Genomic DNA, 21,334 nt, shown 5'->3' on the forward strand with positions numbered 1-21,334 from the left:
TGTAAGCACAACTGAGTTAGCAGACCTGGGTTGCAGTGCAGAATGTCCCGTTGAGGAGAAGATAAAGCAAGAGGACTACATCCAGCCCAGAAGCGTTCTGTTTTCTCCATCCCGATTACATACACAGCGATTCTCCACCGGGGAAAGATGGGGTGCCACACGGCATTTAGCCCTCGACACCTTGTCCTCAAAGTGTTTTTGGTACAGTTAATCGCCTTTCTCCAGAAAACCTCTGCAGCTCCCTCGCCCATTATCAAATTCCCAGGAGACGATAGTCCAAAAACAGACAAAGAAGTGGCTCTGGTAAGTGTTTCTTAAACAACTTTTCATAGTGGGAATGTAATGTGACTTTTGCTTCAAACTACTTTATCGGTTATTTTCAATAAATTCAGGAATAGCGAATTTAAATGCCATGATACCATTTGTGAATTACTTTAAAATGGCAAATCATTCATGAAATTCATAATGTTTTGGCTTCAGACCTCATAGTTGGATACCCACTGGGCACACACTGGCTGAATCAACATTGTTTCCACGTCATTTCAATGAAATTACATTGAACCAACGTGGAACAGACATTGAGTTGACATCTGTGCCCAGTGGGGATGTTTCATTGTGTAATGCACACAAATGTTCATGCATTCATTGATACAGTATGTCTACATGGATGAATGCACTATATAGAGTAGGAAGGCATCAGAATAGATCCTATATCAACTCATAGGCTTGTCTTTTATTCCCTTCTGCAGCACTATCTGAACAAGTTCTATGGCTGCCCACAAGATAGATGTAATCTCATGGTGCTGAAGGACACCCTGAAGAAGATGCAGAAGTTCTTCTCGCTACAAGAGACGGGTGAGATCGACCCCAAGACGGTGGAGATCATGAAGAAGCCCCGCTGTGGAGTTCCTGATGTTGCCCAATACAACTTCTTCCACAGGAAACCCAAGTGGCAGCAAAACGCCATCACCTACAGGTCAGTGGTCAAAACATGTTCGTTTGGCCCAAATAGTGTTTTGGTATAGGGAGTTGTGCAATAGGGTTGTACTCCATATAACTCCCTATGTTGCTGTGCAATGTGCTGACTGCTGAACAAAGGAAATGACTAAGGAAATGACTCCTCCAGCCCCTGTAGTTTGTTTTGGGGAGATGAAAACCTCAACTATGTGCTGCCCACCAACCCAACCACAATCTGCTAACTCCAAGATTCCTGTACAATGTGTGCTTGTTTGATATTTTTAGTTTGAGGTTAAGAAGAGAGTAAAGTTCTGTTGTTTACATCAGCCCTTTCTGTGTCCTCATGACCACTCACTTACTGTATGAACCATGGGAAAAACAAAGATGGGGAGAAGTTAACCAAAACAACAAGAGACAGAGGGTTGTAATGCTCAGACAGACTCACATAGCAGGGGTTAGTTGCTGGACTCTCTCATGAAGCATTCTAACCACATGAGTCATAGGCAAGGCCTGAAGACTGATGGACTTTTTGTCCAGAAGGGGGGTTTAGGAAAGCTCTGCTCTATTGCTTTTGTCCTGTAAATAGAAGAGAGTGGTGTGTACAAGCTTTTGTCTTCTGCATTTTGACATAGGTGAATCTCACGTTTGAGGGTTTTAAATGCTGACATTGGTCCCTCTTCTGCTTGCATTATGTGCATTTCCTCAAGCATACCTAGTCAATCACACTGTAATATTCCATTATGTAAGATGTATGATGCAGCACATCTTCAGCCAGGGATGAGCTGTTTAATGAGTCTCCTCCTCAGTTTCTTCTCGTCTCTGTGTTCCACCTCTCAGGATTCTAGGCCACTCTCCTGACCTGGACGAGGAGACTATTGATGACGCCTTCTTAAGGGCCTTCAAAGTGTGGAGTGACGTCACCCCACTCAAGTTCACCCGCCTCATGGATGGAGAGGCTGACATCATGATTAACTTTGGCCGCAACGGTACGGTATTACAGAACAGTTTTGACTTTTATATTCTGCTGAATGTACTGTATGAAACGTCAGCAATGCCGGCTGATGAGTAGCCTAGTTAAACCAGACTTAATTCTGCTCTCACCTTCGTTCAGACTGGTTTAACCAGGCTACTCATCATCCGGCTATTGTGCAAAAGGGCGGAAGTGGCTGGGAACTAGATTAGATGATGGGTGCTCAGTGCTGCTAATCGTAAAGTATAGTACCGTAGGCCTGCCTATGTGTGAGTTACTAGTTGCTCTTTCTCTGGGTTCCCTGTGTCTCACATAAAGTCAATATTCTCGTAATGAGGCCAGACCTCAAGTAAGAACATATAGAGGTCACTGTCTGACCGACTTGTGGTCAAAACAAGCCCAGAATGACATGTTTTCATTACATGTCTTCATGGCACCATCCCATACGTGATCTACACTGTTGAAGTTTAACACTAGCTACTTTAGAGACAGTTCTATTCTGAGTTGAATCCATCCAGCAAGGCTGTAACTGTATACTGATCTGTGCCTTGAGTCCTTTTGTTTTAACCCTTGTTATGTGAATCCACAGAGCATGGAGATGGCTACCCCTTCGATGGTAAAGATGGTCTGCTGGCTCATGCCTTCGCTCCTGGACCAGGCACCGGGGGAGACTCCCACTTTGATGACGACGAGCAGTGGACCCTGGGAGAAGGACAAGGTACTGGAGACTGTACTGTCTGAGTTGTAAATAAGAGTTCATCCTGATCTAATATATAAACCTACTTGTTTTTACTTATCACCTATTTATTCATGGTCATACATGCCACGTTTTTAAAGCAATTTGCTGAACCACACAGTATCTGATACAGCTCTGTTTGAGCTCTGTTTGATCATCACCTCTCCCCTCACCCCATCCCCCTCCTCTCCACAGTTGTGAAGGTGAAGTTTGGTAATGCAGAGGGGGAGTTCTGTAAGTTCCCCTTCATGTTTATGGGGAAGGAGTACAACAGCTGTACCAATCAGGGCCGTGATGATGGATTCCTCTGGTGCTCCACCACATACAACTTTGACGACGACGGCAAATACGGTTTCTGTCCCCATGAGTGTGAGTAGGAGCCAACATGGCTGCGTTTTTCTTTTTCCTCTAAAGAGTTCCTGTGAATGTATTGTGCAAAAGAGTTGTAGTATGCGTTTTGATATCTACATGGAGTGTATAAAGTTAAGAGTGTTGCATTCAGCAGTCCCTCAAGGAACGTTTGTGGTGTTTTAGCTATAGTTTCTGACGAGGAGTAGGCCAGGAGTTACTCCAGGTGAGAGGTTTGTGATTAGTTAGAACAAGCTGTGTTGCTGTTGGACTGGGACCAAGTGGGTGGGAGTCCATTCTGGGAAACTAGTGTTGTTGTCTGGGTCATAAAATACTCCCACTTCTCTGTGTTGCTGGGCCAGATTCATGAAGCTTTTCATCAATCCTTTTGTCTGTCTGTTTGTGTTGCTGTCCATGGTACTGACATTAGGGTATAGACTCACCATAAATGAGCGCAAAGACATATTGATACATATAGGATTACAGTCGACTCATATGAGACCAACAGTCTTTATGAAACTTCCTAACTGGTTATCCTTTGATCTTGAGAAAATGGCGTACTCAGTGAAGTCTTGTGAAACATTTCTCTTGTTGATAGTTTTATAGACTGTTGATATACTGTAGCAATAAACATTTTAGTCTGGACAGAGTGGATGTGTAACACCCTGACAAAGATTGATTATGCGGTTCAGTTAGCTTTAGATTGAATCTGTGAAATCACTCAAACTCAGGCTCAATGTAACTGCCATGGCATTTTATTAAATTATGGAAACCTACTGTAAACTCTGTATAGATAATTCCTTCAACTTCCCGTGTTACAGTACTCTTCACCCTGGGTGGAAACGCGGACGGAGCTCCCTGTAAGTTCCCCTTCACATTCCAAGGGGAGAACTATGATGGTTGCACCACTCAGGGGCGTGACGACGGCTACCGCTGGTGTGCTACGACTGAGAACTATGACAATGACAAGTCCTACGGGTTCTGCCCTGAAACAGGTAGGTTCCCAGTTCATACTGCCCAAGCCTGAAGGGGTCTCTCCGTCCATATAGCATACAAGCCTCATCAGCTGTGTTAACCCAAACAGCTAAGGGCACTGATGCATCCAACAAACCTAACTGTTGCATGGAAACCTTCATCTGAGGATTATATTGAAATATGTGTGTGCTTTCGATTGTACTTGAGCCAGGTTGTGTGTGTGCGTGCTAGCGTGTGTTAGTGGTGCGCGGGTCAGCTGTTTCTTCACCCGCCCACTACTGCTATTAACCCATCCGCAACCGCCCGACTATATGTGATAGTGAAAGTCTGAGGGCCTCACCCAACCCTAACCCGTGAATGTAGAAAATGTGCTATAGGCTACAGTCAAAGATGGCAGAACAATGTTTTGACAAGGGGTACAGGATATTGTTTTTGCCTGATTTAAATATGTGTCTGCTTATAATTTATGACATTTTGGTGAGCTATTTGTTAGCCAACTTGTCTATAATTAGATACATGTGGCTGTCATTATACAGTGCACACATTTTGTTACGTTACAGCCTTATTCAAAAATATATATGTTTTACCCCATAATGACAAAGTGAAAACAACAGGTTTTTAGAATTTTGTGCAAATGTATTAAAAATAAAAATCTGAAATACCTTATTTACATACACTACTGTTCAAAAGTTTGGGGTCACTTAGAAATGTCCTTGTTTTCCATGAAAATAAGTTGCAAAATGAATAGGAAATATAGTCAAGGTTATAAATAATGATTTTTAATTGAAATAATAAATGTGTCCTTCAAACTTTGCTTTCGTCAAAGAATCCTCCATTTGCAACAATTACAGCCTTGCAGACCTTTGGCATTCTAGTACTCAATTTGTTGAGGTAATCTGAAGAGATTTCACCCCATGCTTCCTGAAGCACCACCTCCCACAAGTTGGATTGGCTTGATGGGCACTTCTTACGGTCAAGCTGCTCCCACAACAGCTCAATAGGGTTGAGATCCGGTGACTGTGCTGGCCACTCCATTATAGACATAATACCAGCTGAATGCTTCTTCCCTAAATAGTTCTTGCATAGTTTGGTGCTGTGCTTTGGGTCATTGTCCTGTTGTAGGAGGAAATTGGCTCCAATTAAGCACCGTCCACAGGATATGGCATGGCGTTGCAAAATAGATAGCCTTCCTTCTTCAAGATCCCTTTTACCCTGTACAAATCTCCCACTTTACCACCACCAAAGCATCCCCAGACCATCGTCAAGCACTCCTCCAGCATCTTTTCATTTTTTCTGCGTCTCACGAATGTTCTTCTTTGTGATCCGAACACCTCAAACTTAGATTTGTCTGTCCATAAGACTTTTTTTCTAAATCTTCCTCTGTCCAGTGTCTGTGTTCTTTTGCCCATCTTAATCTTTTCTTTTTATTGGCCAGTCTGAGATATGTTTTTTTCTTTGCAACTCGGAGTCGCCTCTTCACTGTTGACTTTGAGACTAGTGTTTTGCGGGTACTATTTAATGAAGCTGCCAGTTGAGGACTTGTGAGGCGTCTGTTTCTCAAACAAGACACTCTAATGTACTTATCCTCTTGCTCAGTTGTGCACCGGGGCCTCCCTCTCCTCTTTGTATTGTGGTTAGAGCCAGTTTGCGCTGTTCTGTGAAAGGAGTCGTACACAGCGTTGTACGAGATCTTCAGTTTATTGGCAGTTTCTGAATAGCCTTCCTTTCTCAGAACAAGAATAGACTGTTTCAGAAGAAACAGCATTGTTTCTGGACATTTTGAGCCTGTAATTGAACCCACAAATGCTTGGGGGTAAAACCGTTTTTACCCCCATGCCATAAGACTCCTGAACAGGTAATCAAATGGCTACCCGGACTATTTGCATTGTGTGCCCCCCACCCCTCTTTTACGCTGCTGCTACTCTCTGTTTATCATATATGCATAGTCATATATGCATGTGCCCCCACACATTGGCTAACCGGGCTGTCTGCATTGTGTCTCGCCACCTGCCAACCCCTCTTTTACACTACTGCTACTCTCTGTTTATCATATATGCCAAGTCTTAACTTTAACCATATCTACATGTACATACTACCTCAATCAGCCCGACTAATTTTTCACTGCTTCTTTAATCAGAACAACAGTTTTCAGCTGTGCTAACATAATTGCAAAAGTGTTTTCTAATGATCAGTTAGCCTTTTAAAATGATAAACTTGGATTAGCTAGTTTCCAGCTACAATAGTCATTTACAACATTAACAATGTCTACGCTGTATTTCTGATCAATTTGATGTTATTTTAATGGACAAAAAATGTGCTTTTCTTTCAAAAACAAGGACATTTGTAAGTGACCACAAACTTTTGAACGGTTGTGTAAGTATTCAGACCCTTTGCTATGAGACTTGAAATTGAGCTCAGGTGCATCCTGTTTCAATTGACCATCCTTGAGATGTTTCTACAACTTGGAATCCACTTGTGGTAAATTCAGTTGATTGGACATGATTTGGAAAGGCACACACCTGTCTATATAATGTCCCACAGTTGACAGTGCATGTCAGAGCAAAAACCAAGCCTTAAGGTCAAAGGAATTGCAAGAAATGCTTAATTCTGCAGGAGTTATTTTTAAGGCTATGTGAGAGGTTATAGACCTACAGTCAGTATCCAGATTTCAGTTTCCATTAACCAATCTTAACAGTAGGCTACAGTTCCCTAGACATGCCATAGGCCTATTTCAAGTCCCGTCTTGTGGCTGTGGAATTGGTGTACCACCTCACAATCATCACACATAAGATAGCCGGTACTGCTATGTTACTGCTAATCCTCTTTTACCACTTCACCAAAACATTTCTAAACATTACTTTTCTGGCCCTCCCTCCTATTTATTTTCAATTCTCCTTTCGTAGCTTTTGTCTTATTGAATTCAACTTTGACAATGTCCTTTTATTGCCTCTGTGTATAGACGTGAACTTTTTCTGCCCATTACCAAAAGCATTATTTGGCTTTCTGCCCATTCTTGAAAGCATTATTTGGTGATTGGCGGTGTAGGCTATTTGGCACACGTACAGTTAAGCCCTGAAGCTTAGGCTTATGCACTAATAGACTAAAATAATGAAAGAAAAACCTCAATGTAACATATATGTTACATTTATTTATATATATATATATATATATATATATATATATATATATATATATATATATATATATATATATGGCACAAGAATGATACCTTTATGGATTTTTTAAGGTATTGTTTCTCTTTATTCAGCCCGCCCGCCTACCCACCCACCCTTCAGCCACACAATATTTAATGACCCTAAACCCATCCTCCCGGGACTGCGGGTTATGAGTCAACCCGCGCATCACTAGTGTGGGTGCTTGCATTTATTAGTCAAGGTGTGCTGTGCTGATGCCTCCATGTATTGGTGTAGGAGAATGTTATAATGTTCCAGATCTATGGTTTCCAATCTTGCAGCAGCTAGTCTCCTGAATGACTGTAAAAGTATTTTACTGAGTGGCTGCTGGCTGGGGTTATTTTCCATTGTGTCAGTGGGGCTGGCTCAGGGCTTTGGGGTAGAGTCGGGAGAGTGAGAGAGCGGGATATGGGGAGAGAAAGAGAGACAGAAAGGGAGAGAGAGGGGGGGTTTAAGGCTGAGGTTTTCATCTGGTTCTAATTGGTTGGGAATGCTGGCATGCAGTGTAGTCTTGTGTGTGTGTAAGAAGCACTGAATAAGAAACAGGCTGCTTAAAAACATTTTTTACACAGGCCCAGTGCTGTACCAACCCAGATCCCAGATATAATATTATCATGCAGGAAAAGAAAAGACACTTTTTGGAGAGTGGTATTTGGTTTTGTTTTGGATATACCGTAGACTCAAAATACATCTGATGTCAATGTCATTACAGTCATGGTAGTTTCTCAAGAAAATCCATTTAGCAATTCAACCCAAATCAAGTTGATAACTTTAAGCACTACCTCATCGGCACACAAAGAAAAGTCCATTTGGTCCTGAAATATGTATTTTTGTTCACCCATGCAGCCATGTCCACCGTTGGAGGAAACTCTGAGGGTTCCCCCTGTGTGTTCCCCTTCACGTTCCTTGGAGACACTTATGACAGTTGCACCGCTTCTGGACGTAGCGACGGCAAGATGTGGTGCGCCTCCACCAAGAGCTACGACGATGACCGCAAGTGGGGCTTCTGTCCTGATCAAGGTAAATATGTAATCGATGACCTTTGACATTATGCTTGTTTGTAGGTTGTTTTAGCAGTTTAGTGGACAATGACAATTCATGTTTATTTATTTGAATCATTTGTATTATTATTCTGTTTTATTCATTAATGTATTTAGTCATTCATTGTCTATGCAGAATGAAGGGAAAGTGGCCATCAGGAATTTCCCAACATGGAAACTATTCTCAAACTATTCACCTGAATATATCTTGACTTGTTATGCTTTGAATATGTGTTGCTGTATCTCTCACTCCTATTGGTGTTGTCCAGGCTACAGTCTGTTCCTGGTTGCGGCCCATGAGTTTGGCCATGCCCTGGGCTTGGAGCACTCCCAGGACCCTGGTGCTCTGATGGCCCCCATGTACACCTTCACCAAGAACTTTAGACTGTCCAACGACGACATCAAGGGCATTCAGGAGCTCTATGGTCAGTTTGAAATTCTTATGTACTGCTTATGGGTTATGTATGGGTTATGAAGTCATTATGTAGGTACCTTTTAAATAATGTGTAACCATGACTTCACCCGCCGTTTATAACCCGTGTACTTTGGTGAATGTCCTGCAGGTAACAAATGTATTTCTCCTTGTTGAAGGATATCAATCTCATCTACTCAATGCTCACCATGTTGCCTCTCCTTTTCCTCTCAGGTGCTGGTACAGACAAGCCCGTGCCTCCCACCCAGGGCCCAGTCACTCCTATGGACATCTGTAATGAACCTGTGGTGTTTGATGCTGTGGCCCAGATCAGAGGAGAGACCTTCTTCTTCAAGGACAGGTAAATGATTTACTGGGGATTCTACAGTATTACTTCTGATCGCCAATGGTTAGAGCAAAATTTGACTTGTAGGTAATACACTTTTGTTTGGTCTTCTCAAAAAGCATGTTGCCAATCTGACCACCGATCTGTCCACAGAAAACAGACAGAAAGAACATATAACCCGAAATACTCTTATTTTAGACTCTGTGGTTAGAGTCATTGGAGCAGACCAGAGTCCACAAGTTAGACCTCACAATCCACAACTAAATAATTTCACCACAAACAATGGGTAGTTTAATAGGGGGCTTTATTTGGTCTCAGAATGAATTATTTTCTCTTGGCAATCAGTTGTTTTGTTTGAATGAAGGGGGTGGTGTTATCTCTGTCTGAGCTCTAATGCTTATCCATACTGTGATAAGTATAAAGTTATGAAACAGCTGGTAATAATAACCACTCTCACAATCCTGTATCAACTATGGTAAACCAAAATGGCTGCCTGTTATTAAGATTGTAAACCAGACCCTACTACAGGGTACAGACTTCAACTGGGATTGTCCTATGTAGTGTAAAAAAGGAGAAAAGGAATAGGCTTTCTGTATCTCTCCATCTTACATTATCTGTTGTGGTTCATTCTCAGCTTTCCATGACTCAGTGTACTTTCCCTCTGAAATATGAACTCTTCACCACAACAGATTAATCCTGTCTGGGACAAATTATGTTAGGAACACTTTCAACCCAAACAATAAGCTATTGCATGCAATCCAAATTACAAAATTGTGACTGAAAAGCAGGTTTAGATTAGGCTTCATTGGACATTTATATGTTCCTTCTCAGACATTGCCGCCACATCTTTTAGCCTTCAAAGTTTTAAGGTGAGCTTTACTATATATCTGTCATTGCTGAGTTGGAACGGTGTCCAAAGCAAACAAGTAGACATTTTGGACTCAAAAGACTGTAGTCATTCAGCCTGCCTGGCTTTGCACACTGCCCACCCTGAGTCTGGGGCTGGAGGGAAACCACCCTCAAATCCTGCTTTAGTTCATAGAATCCTGCTTTAGTTCATAGAATCCTGCTTTAGTTCATAGAATCCTGCTTTAGTTAAGAGTTAAGTCTTCACTCGCTGTGGTTCACCATGCATTAACGCTGTTCAGGGAACAGGGACAAACATCATGCTGAAGGCTGTTCTGTGGACTTTAAACTACTGTATAAACAGTGTAGTGTTTGGTTGATGTGTCAACATAATATTAACTGTTAAAGGATGGAGGACTGCCAATTAAAACCGGAGTCTGGTTTTAACAGTAGAATTTCTCTCAATAGTTAGTTTAGAAATGATTTGACTATGCCTGTAAGTCATATCTTTGATTGGGTTAGTTTGGTTATTTTTTAGGTATATCGTCTGTTGTCTGCTGCTCAAACATCCTAGAGAATCCAAATCCACAAGATATCCAGCCTATGATAAAAGCTGTCAGAATACCCATACAGTGATGTGTTGTGGACAAGACACTGGACCTGGGGATTTCTGGAGAGATTCTCCATTTCCTCATCAGCAAGATCATTGTCTCATTCAAAATGATTTGCGGTGTTCTAGTTCTAGATATCACATATACCATGATATCATTAACAATGACACATATTCAATGATACACCCCATAATTATAGCTATCTCTCAGATGGAGGGAAATGCCATTACGGAGGGAGTTACGGCTGTAGGATCTTCATTTGAGCCAGTTTGCTACAGTAGGGAAATAATCCTGAAGCAAAAGGAAATGTGAATAATTATGTGGATCATAATTCATGGACATTTTTTGTAGGGGTTGATACATTTTAATTTAGTGCAAATCGAGTCTGAAATGTTCTAAAGTTTGTAATTTCCACTTTAAAACGTGAATAAACTGCTGTGCAGGAAAATTCTCATCAACAAAAGAGTGATCAAATTAAGATCCTACATCTCAGGTCTTCCCTGTGGCTCAGTTGGTAGAGCATGGTGTTTGCAACGCCAGAATGGTGTGTGCAACGCCAGGGTTGTGGGTTCGATTCCCACGGGGGGCCAGTACAACAACAACAAAACAATGCATGAAATGAAATGTATGCATTCACTACTGTAAGTCGCTCTGGATAAGAGCGTCTGCTAAATGACTAAAATGTAAATGTAAAATGTATCTCTATGGAGGAGTTACAATAGCAAACCCATAGCTGCATGATATCTGGACTCAGAGGGCCAGTTAGGCTGTATCTCAGGTTTCAGTGGTGGGATGACTTTGGTCCCTAGTTATTCATTGTTGGCTCTAGGTCACCAGATGGTTTAGCTATCAGAGCCATGGAGCAGAGGAGTGAGAAGAGATGGAACAGAGACCGTGAGGAGGGATTCAATATAAAGAGAGAGTGAGGAGAGATGGAGACTCAAGTCAATAAGCAAAGATTAGGATAGAGACTACTAAGGTTATTGGCGTTTCGTTTCCTCAGCCAAAAAATTGTTTTCATGGAGCTGTCAAGGTTAATAAAAATAGCCTAGGGCCCATTAGGATATTCATTTCTGTGTGCAGCCATTTTGTTTTGTTTTGTTCTACTTCTCCCTATTTTTAGGCTGTAGTGAAATTACAGAGACGGATAAATAGGGAAAGTCACAGACTGGAGGGCAGTCACCAGTCTAGTGGGTCAATGTAATGTCTGGAGGGCAGTCACCAGTCTAGTGGGTCAATGTAATGTCTGGAATCTGGAGGGCAGTCACCATTCTAGTGGGCCAATGTAATGTCTGGAGGGCAGTCACCATTCTAGTGGGCCAATGTAATGTCTGGAGGGCAGTCACCAGTCTAGTGGGTCAGTGTAATGTCTGGAATCTGGAGGGCAGTCACCAGTCTAGTGGGTCAGTGTAATGTCTGGAGTCTGGAGGGCTACTAGATTGGAAACAGTGTGCATCAGTTTAAAAGTGTTGTCACCCAGCTAACACTTTTTTGAGAGCAGATCTCTCTGGTGAAGGTAGAATCCTCTCTCTAATATCTCTGGTGTAGGTAGAATCCTCTCTAATATCTCTGGTGTAGGTAGAATCCTCTCTAATATCTCTGGTGTAGGTAGAATCCTCTCTCTAATATCTCTGATGTAGGTAGAATCCTCTCTCTAATATCTCTGGTGTAGGTAGAATCCTCTCTCTAATATCTCTGGTGTAGGTAGAATCCTCTCTCTAATCTCTCTGGTGACGGTAGAATCCTCTCTCTAATCTCTCTGGTGACGGTAGAATTCTCTCCCTAATATCTCTGGTGTAGGTAGAATCCTCTCTCTAATCTCTCCTGTCTCAGCATGGTGATGGAAAGCAGATCTGGACATGAAGGATGAGTAAGACATCGTGGTGGTCTAACTTCACTGTGTGCTCAGCACCTTATTTACAGTCAATGGCTCAGAACAGGGCTGGGTGGGAAGTCTGCAGAATAATCCACTGAACTGAACCCACGCACACTGTCACTGTTCACTGGCCTAGTGATTTAAAAAATAAAAATAATAATAATAATATTTAACCTTTATTTTACTAGGCAAGTCAGTTAAGGACAAATTCTTATTTACAATGACGGCCTACACCGACCAAACCTAGACGACGCTGGGACAATTGTGCACCGCCCTACGGGACTCCCAATCACGGCCGGTTTGGCTGATGATGAGGTGGACCTGTATGGGATCGAGACTCTGAACACAGACAGCCCTGCTAGCTAGGTTTCTCTAACCTCTCTGGCTGCATTTCATGCAGGAAGTGTATTACATATGCATCCAGAATGTGACAAGAGTGAGTGAAATGCTGAAATCTCTGTGACCCAGATATAGGATTTCCTGTAATCTCACAATCAGAGGTGGACATGGATTGTCTTCCTGTCTGATTTAGGGTCAGGTTGGCTTGTTTTGTGGGACTAATTCAACATACCTCAACCTTGAATAGATTACTATAGCAGATCATCATATGACTACTTTGTCCATATCTGCATAGCATTTTATAACCATTAACAGGCTATCTATCTGAGAAATATCTGGCTCTTTGAAAAATAGGTCAATGGAAAAGACTTGGGGAGCTGCTGCTGCTGTTGTTGCTCATGCAGCTGCCTGTTGGAAATCTGGGCAAGATGGGTCTTGTTCCCCTGGCTTCGATAAACACCGGTCCTAACGAGAACCAGATGCTGAATGAATCAGGCTATTGTGGCTTCGCTGCTGAAACTCTCCCTCTCACTCACTGCCCCTCTCTCTCTCTTTCCCCCTTACTTCCCCCTCTCACATCTCTTACTGCTCTTCACTTTCCCCTCTCTTTCCCTCCTCTCCCCTCTCTCTTTCCCTCTTCTCTCCTCTCCCCTCTCTCTTTCCCTCTTCCCTCCTCTCCCCTCTCTCTTTCCCTCTTCCTTCCTCTCCCCTCGCTCTTTCCTACTCGCCGCTCTGTCTTTCCCTCTTTCCTCTCCCCTTTCTCGCTGCTTCTCTCCCGTCTCCCCTTCCCCCTTCTCCTCTCTTCCCCACTGCCCTCTACTCTCCCTTCATCTGACCCCCCCCCTTTTCTCCCCTCTCTCCTCTCCTCTCTGCCCCCTCTTACATGATTTGAACCAGTAGGTAACTCCTCTCTGCTCTCTCTATCAGGTTCATATTCAGGTCAACCAACTTCCGGGGCAAGCCTTCAGGTCCCATGCTGGTAGCCACCTACTGGCCTGAGCTCCCTGTTACCATCGACGCTGCCTATGAAAACCCACTGGAGGAGAAGACTGTGTTCTTTGCAGGTAATGTATGTATGGGAGACTGAGTTGTCATCCAACGTTGAGATGCAACGCCTTCGGAAAGTATTCAGACCCCTTGACTTTTTCCACATTTTGTAACGTTACAGCTTTATTCTAAAATTGCTTTTTTTTAAACGCACACTACCCCATAATGACAAAGCGAAAACAAGTTTTTAGATTTTGGGGGAAATTTATTAAAAATAAAAGTATTCAGACCCTTTCTATGAGACTCGAAATTAAGCTCAGGTGCATCCTGTTTATATTGATCATCCTTGAGATGTTTCTACAACTTGATTGGAGTCCACCTGTGGTAAATTCAATTGATTGAAAAACATGAGCGGGCGCACACCCAGAAAAATTGTTTTGTGTGGAGGTGCTGACTAACGGCGAATAAACTATAAAAATAAAGAGAGTCGCACACTCCATATATAAACTCCCAGTAATTTATTGGGTAAATCGCCAACGTTTCGGCATCAATGTGCCGTTTCGGACATGATTTGGAAAGGCACAAACCTGTCTATATAAGGTCCCACAGTGGACAGTGCATGTCAGAGCAAAAACCAAGCCATGATGACAAATGAATTGTCCATAGAGCTCCAAGACAGGATTGTGTCGAGGCACAGATCTGGGGAAGGGTACCAACAAAAATTCTGCAGCATTGAAGGTCCCCGAGAACACAGTGGCCTCCATTATTCTTAAATGGAAGAGGTTTGGAGCCACCAAGACTCTTCCTAGAGCTGGCCGCCTGGCCAAACTGAGCAATGGAGGAGAAGGGCCTTGGTCAGGGAGGTGACCAAGAACTCGATGGTCACTCTGACAGAGCTCTAGAGTTCCTCTGTGGAGATGGGAGAACCTTCCAGAAGGACAACCATCTCTGCACCACTCCACCAATTGTTTAAAAAAAATGTTTACCTTTATTTAACTAGGCAAGTCAGTTAAGAACAAATTCTTATTTTCAATGATGGCCTAAGAACAATTGGTTAACTGCCTTGTTCAGGGGCAGAACGACAGATTTTGTACCTTGTCAGCTCGGGGATTTGATCTTGCAACCTTTCGGTTACTAGTCCAACGGTGTAACCACTAGGCTACGCTGTCGCCCCAATCAGGCCTTTATGGTAGAGTGGTCAGACGGAAGCCACTCCTCAGTAAAAGCCACATGATACCCCGCTTGGAGTTTGCCAAAAGGCACCTAAAGACTCTCAGACCATGAGAAACAAGATTCACTGGTCTGATGAAACCAAGATTGAACTCTTTGGCCTGAATGCCAAGCGTCACATCTGGAGGAAACTTGGCACCATCCCTACGGTGAAGCATGGTGGTGGCAGCATCATGCTGTGGGGATGTTTTTCAGCGGCAGGGACTGGGAGACCAGTCAGGATCGAGTCAAAGATGAATGGAGCAAAGTACAGAGAGATCCTTGATGAAAACCTGCCCCAGAGTGCTCAGGATCTCAGACTGGGATGAAGGGTCACCTTCAAACAGGACAACGACCCTTAGCACACAGCCAAGACAACGCAGCAGTGGCTTCAGGACAAGTCTCTGAATGTCCTGTTTTTGCTTTGTCATTATGGGGTATTGTGTGTAGATTGTTGAGGAAAAAACACAATTTAATCAATTTTATAATAAGGCTGTAACAACAAAATGTGGAAAAAGTCAAAGGGTCTGAATACTTTCCGATTGCACTGTACGTACGTACGTACGTACATACATACATACATACATACATACATACATACATACATACATACATACATACATACATACATACATACATACATAATACGGTTTAATATTTTCCCGGTATTTTACAAATGTTCCATCCCAAGAATAAATCACTTTTCTCCCAGGTAACCCGGTAATTTTGTTAAAACCATAAGTGTCATTGAAAACCATTATAAAGAATATAAATATGTCTGGATTTGATTAGAGCTTTGATCAGCATGAAGATTAAAACCTGATGCTACCTGATCCTGATGAGCCATATATTAAATACATTTAATGAGACATATATTAAATACATTTAATGAGCCCTACATTAACCACATTTAATGAAGCCAAAACCAAAAAAGGCCAAATAATTGTGCAGGTATTCAATAAATTCCCATTAGTTGCAGCTAGCTATATGCTCTCTTTGGTAGATAAATGAAACTATCTCCCGTAGGCTAATCTTTCTGGGTGTGAACTGTATTACTGTACTGTATTGTATTATACTGTATTATATGGACTGGAATTATGCACATCATTCAAACCATGATAAAGCAGAATGGAACATGCAATTCTGAAGCAGCACATGTGGCCTACGAAGTTAAAGTATAGCCTAGAAATGTAATTTTAATTTTGGAATTTGTAAAATTAGTAGGCTGACGCTTCATTCCTTCCTCGCTTTCAACAGTTAAATGAAATAAGTTTTGTTGTCCTTATCTTCATCATTCTAATGACATCCTTGAATAATATAGGAGCAGAATTAGATACAGAAGGTTTTCACTTCTCTTCACGAAGATTGAATGGTTATGGGTCTGAATATGTAACTGTTATAGCCTACCACCATCGAGTTCGCTCTTATTACCCGTGACTTCTATTGGCTGCTGTATTTAACATTCAGCAAAAAAAGAGCTTGCGTCCCTTTTCGAATAGTCTACTGGTATAATTGTCTATTGTCCAGCGAGCTATTCTAGTGTAGCTTTTCCTGCATGGGACTCCAAGAGCTAAGGAGCTTTTTTTAAGGAGGCCAGGGGAGCAGAGGTGCTTGCGTATTGCGCTAGAGACAGAGGCTATAAGTTATAAGCTTATTATGCATAACCCATCATTAATTAGCTAAATATAAGGTTAATACCTCATTGAATGTATTACTGATAGAGGTACGCAAGGACATCTATATATAGGGTTGTATATCAATCTAGAACAGGATGTTCTATTTTTAATGGAGTTGATGGAGAGAGAGAGAGACTGCGCGGGCACTGATTTAAAGCAACGATATTCGAGTGACAGGCTGTTTTAAAACTCTGCAGCTGCAATACAAAACATGTTCTATCTTTCCAGTTAAAAAACAAGGTGACCTCTGAAAGACAGGTTGAGATGGGTAAGTTAGAGGTGCATTCAGTCTTTATATTACTGAGCATAGACTATGCTGTAGCAAATGTAGGACTCCCTGTCACAAGAAAAAAAAGTTACCATGATGAGATGATAGGTCTACATGCACTGTGAACTGCGCTCCATACTGTGATGGGGTGTCTGTCCCCACCCTGAGCGTTGATTCATCAGGCCGTAGAAAAGCCAAATATAATAAATCATTTAACAATTCCATTTCACGACATGCTGTTCCTCTAAATAATTTATTATAATTTACCGGTTTCTCACTGTTACTGTATTTATCCCGGGAAAAGGGAGTGGTAAATCTCGGTAACCGGTTTCCCACCATTCAACCCTAATACATACACAGTTATGGATGGATGTGAGAGTATGTAAATTAGTTGTCATTCACTGTTGATACCCAGGAGAACAATCCAGGATTACACGCTTGCATATATGCAGTTCATTGTTGTGCTTATTGACTTGATCAGAAAAACTCACAATGACATTTTCATGGCAGTTTCCTCTCTCTACCACCGTTAAACGGCTGTGACAATTTCCAGTAAATAACATCCTATTTCTAAGAAGTTCACCGTTAGGAGAATCATAAGTGTCTTTTAGTATTTCAGTCAAGTATACTGCTAGTATGTGGTTTGGACATTTTGGACATTAGTAGTGTAAGTAGTTATTAGTGGTTTATAATACATGCCATGCATTGTAGAAGCATGCCATTCTCCTTTAGAAAAGCTCCATCTCCTATAAGACCATGAAATCAGAGCTCTTCCTATTTAAGAAGATGAATGCTTGGCCTTGTAGAAGAGAACCATTTCTTTTCCATCCAGCCCTTCAATTGTAAAGCTATGAGTCACATTTCCTCAATTACTTATCCAGTCCTCCCTAACCACAAGATATGATCAAATGTTAGCCTGGCCCCAGATCTGTTTGTGCTGTCTTGCCAACTCCTATGATCATTGTCTCTCTGTGGCTAATGAAAAGGAAACCGTTTAGAGAAACTCTATCCTCACAAACCCTTCCCTGTGAGCATCTTGACCTGTGCTCATTTGCCATCTCTCCCCTCCTCTCTCTCATATAGGCAATGAGATGTGGATCTTCAATGCAGACCAGATAGAGAAAGGCTACCCCAAGAGAATCTCCTCTATAGGCCTGCCCACAGACCTGAAAGGCATTGACGCAGCCTTCTCCTTCGGAAAGAGCCAGAAGACCTACCTGTTCGCTGGAGACAAGTTCTGGAGGTGAGTCACCACAACACAACCCCTACCAAAGCCTGTGTCTGGTCCACTCAGTATTGTAACGATGACATCGCTATAGAATTAGAATTACTTTAAAGTCATTCTAATTCTATAGACGTCACTGTGTTGATGTGTTGCTGTGCTGAGCCATGTCTGCTTTTAATTAGAGACCTTAGCTTCCACTGGACTGTTAAAACAGCTCACTCTGCTCTTACCTAATACAGGGATAATGTAAGATACTGTTGCTGTATGTACTTAACTCTTGCATGACTGCTGTGACTTGTCAACCAAAACAGCCCAATCTTCTCGTACCTGACAGACTAACATAGTATCATGTACTCATGACTAAACATTGATATCATGGCCTCTGTGTGTTATCATGCCCCTCCAGGTACAATGAAGCCAAGAAGAAGATGGACCCTGGCTTCCCCAAGCTCATCGCTGACTCTTGGAACGGAATCCCAGACGGCATTGATTCTGCTTTTAGTCTGAATGGCATTGGTAAGCATACTAGAATACAATACTGTATAATAGATACTTTATTGAACATCACTTAGAGTGACACCACCACACACACAGAGCAGGGGGGATAGAGGTAGAGAGGGGGGGTAGAGAGGGAGACAGAGAGAGGGGGGGTAGAGAGAGAGGGGGAGGGATATATAGAGAGAGAGAGACCTACTGGACACAGACGTCAATTCAACGTCTATTCCACTTTGGTTCAAATTAATTTCATTGAACTGACGTGGAAACAACGTTGCTTCAACCTGTGTGTGTGTGTGTGTGTGTGTGTGTGTGTGTGTGTGTGTGTGTGTGTGTGTGTGTGTGAGAAAAACATGGAGGGAGCACTGCTTCAGTCTGAGCTGTACCGACACACCACTGGCTGCAGGCTTACATTCCTGTCAGTTAGAACCCAACCTGACCCAGCCAGTCCTCTCCATTATGAACTGTCACCTGGCCTTAAAGCTGGAATCCTTAGTGGTGAAACTGCCACGTCTGTTTAGATATTACAACAACAAAGACCTTACTTAAAACAACCAAAACTGTTTCATTCCCTCTGACATCATTGCACATCCTTGCATGCCCGATATGCAGGAGGAGAGAGAGAGCAAGCAGGAGGAGCGAGAGAGCAAGCAGGAGGAGAGAGAGAGCAAGCAGGAGGAGAGAGAGAGCAAGCAGGAGGAGAGAGAGAGCAAGCAGGAGGAGAGAGAGAGCAAGCAGGAGGAGAGAGAGAGCAAGCAGGAGGAGAGAGAGAGCAAGCAGGAGGAGAGAGAGAGCAAGCAGGAGGAGAGAGAGAGCAAGCAGGAGGAGAGAGAGAGCAAGCAGGAGGAGAGAGAGAGCAAGCAGGAGGAGAGAGAAGAGGCAGGAGGAGAGAGAGAGAGTAGAGAGGCAAGAGGAGAGAGAGTAGAGGCAGGAGGCGAGAGAGTAGAGGCAGGAGGCGAGAGAGTAGAGGCAGGAGGCGAGAGAGTAGAGGCAGGAGGCGAGAGAGAGTAGAGGCAGGAGGCGAGAGAGAGTAGAGACAGGAGTAGAGGCAGGAGGAGAGAGAGAAAGCAAGGAGAGAGGTAAAGGCAGGAGGAGAGAGTAGAGAGCAAGCAGCGAGAGTAGTATAACACAGGAGGTAAATCTTAGTCTATGGCAGTTAACCAGGGTTTTTTTTATACCCTTGCTTCTGACACACATATACTATACATCACACACCGCGCTTCCCTACTAAGAAACCGTGTTTGATAGAGCCAGCCTGTGCTGCTTCACAGAGGTACCTCTGTCTTCATTCTAATTAGCCTGAGCTCCTCCTCTGCTGATTCCTGATTGGGTGTTTTTACTGAGGAGACGAGTGACATCATCATGTCCTCTTCCTCTGGCTGAGACAATAGTGTGTTATACTAAGATAGAAGCTTCTAGGGGACATATTTTACACTAGCTCAAATTTTCCCTTCTAGTGTGTAAGGCCTCGTGGCTTGCTCAAGGTGAAATTAATGTATATTTGATGCACTGAATGTGATGATTTTTATGTACCTTGTCTCGTCATAATGTTTGTGTTTTCCAGATTACACCTACTTCTTCAAAGGTGCCCACTACTTCAAAATGGATGACAGTAGCCTGAAGATCGTCAAACTGGGCGAGATTACAAAGGACTGGCTGGGTTGTCACTAAGCAACAGTGAGACGCATAGACATTGGCTAAGCTCTCAGCGGACTGATTCCCCCATCCCTATCCAACCAGCCTTTCCTGCACCCTAGCCTAGAAACTAATGACACCTTGTAACACACCGTGGGACCATCTACACAGGCTGAACATAGGCAACAGGATTTTGTATTATATTACGGTGTGATATTATCAGTTTGTGTTATGATGATGCAGATTTACTTTGATCTCTTTAGCCCGTTGTTTGTTATTAGAAACTCAGACATCAGGTATGTCCACACTACATAGAGACAGGCAGTGTTGTACTGGAAGATATTCTCCTATATAAATGTAGCTTCACCTGAGCAGTATTGCATCATCTGAAGAATGAATGCTGTCTATATTTACTGCTATGTCTGCAATCTAGAGAGTACATGATACTGCAATAGAATGAGAAATAGTCAATAGTAATTTCAGTGTTGTGGAATACATTTGAAAATATGAATTTGCACAATATGTCTGGACAGATAATGGTGCTTATAGAAAATGCTTATTTGCATGATCCTATATTTGATATGCAGTTTTTCTACATTCTGTTCAGACTATTTTCAGAAGTAAGTACTTATAGACATACCTTATTCTTCATATAGGGCTAGCACTTTGTATTAGACTATACAGGGGTACTGCACAAATATGGAGACCAAATTCTCTATTTTGTAGGATCTGTCTATTGTTTCACTGATGGTACAGGGAGATGAAAGGCACAGGCTGCCTAGAGACTGTATCTGGTTTGTTGTTGCATGATGGAGTCATGACAAGAGAAGTACCACAGAAGTATTGTGTAATAATCTTTTTGTATTGTTGTTTTGATACTAGTCATTTTGTTTTGATTCATATGCTTTTTTATAATACTTTGTGCAATGTGTCATTCTCTGTCTGTAAAATAATAAAGATGGATGGTCAATACATGTTATATATATATGTGTGTGTGTGTGAGAGAGAGAAAAGCCCTTGAAGTTTCTTACCAGATAGTCCTATGTCACACTAGATAGGACTATGCCTTTCTGTAGCCCACTAGCACACAATTTGTAATCAGTAAATTAATAGTTTATAAATAGGTGTAGTTCTAAAATGTTTTTTCTTAAGTACACTTCATACTGTATATTTGTATTCAGGTCCTTGT

General features: G+C 42.3%; 1 protein-coding gene across 1 annotated transcript; it reads left to right on the forward strand.

The window, feature by feature from the left end:
* The first annotated feature begins 20 nt into the window (after nt 1–20).
* Nucleotides 21–21,115, forward strand: mmp2 (matrix metalloproteinase 2). Its single transcript, NM_001139932.1, is given in 13 exon segments — nt 21–303; nt 750–976; nt 1,795–1,943; nt 2,517–2,645; nt 2,859–3,032; nt 3,833–4,006; nt 8,027–8,200; nt 8,490–8,645; nt 8,867–8,993; nt 13,578–13,714; nt 17,874–18,033; nt 18,422–18,531; nt 20,075–21,115. Coding segments are annotated over 13 exon segments (1,980 nt in total). The 5' UTR covers nt 21–147; the 3' UTR covers nt 20,182–21,115.
* The last annotated feature ends 219 nt before the right edge of the window (nt 21,116–21,334 follow it).

The sequence above is a fragment of the Salmo salar genome, chromosome ssa11, assembly GCF_905237065.1.
Source record: "Salmo salar chromosome ssa11, Ssal_v3.1, whole genome shotgun sequence".
NCBI lineage: Eukaryota > Metazoa > Chordata > Actinopteri > Salmoniformes > Salmonidae > Salmo > Salmo salar.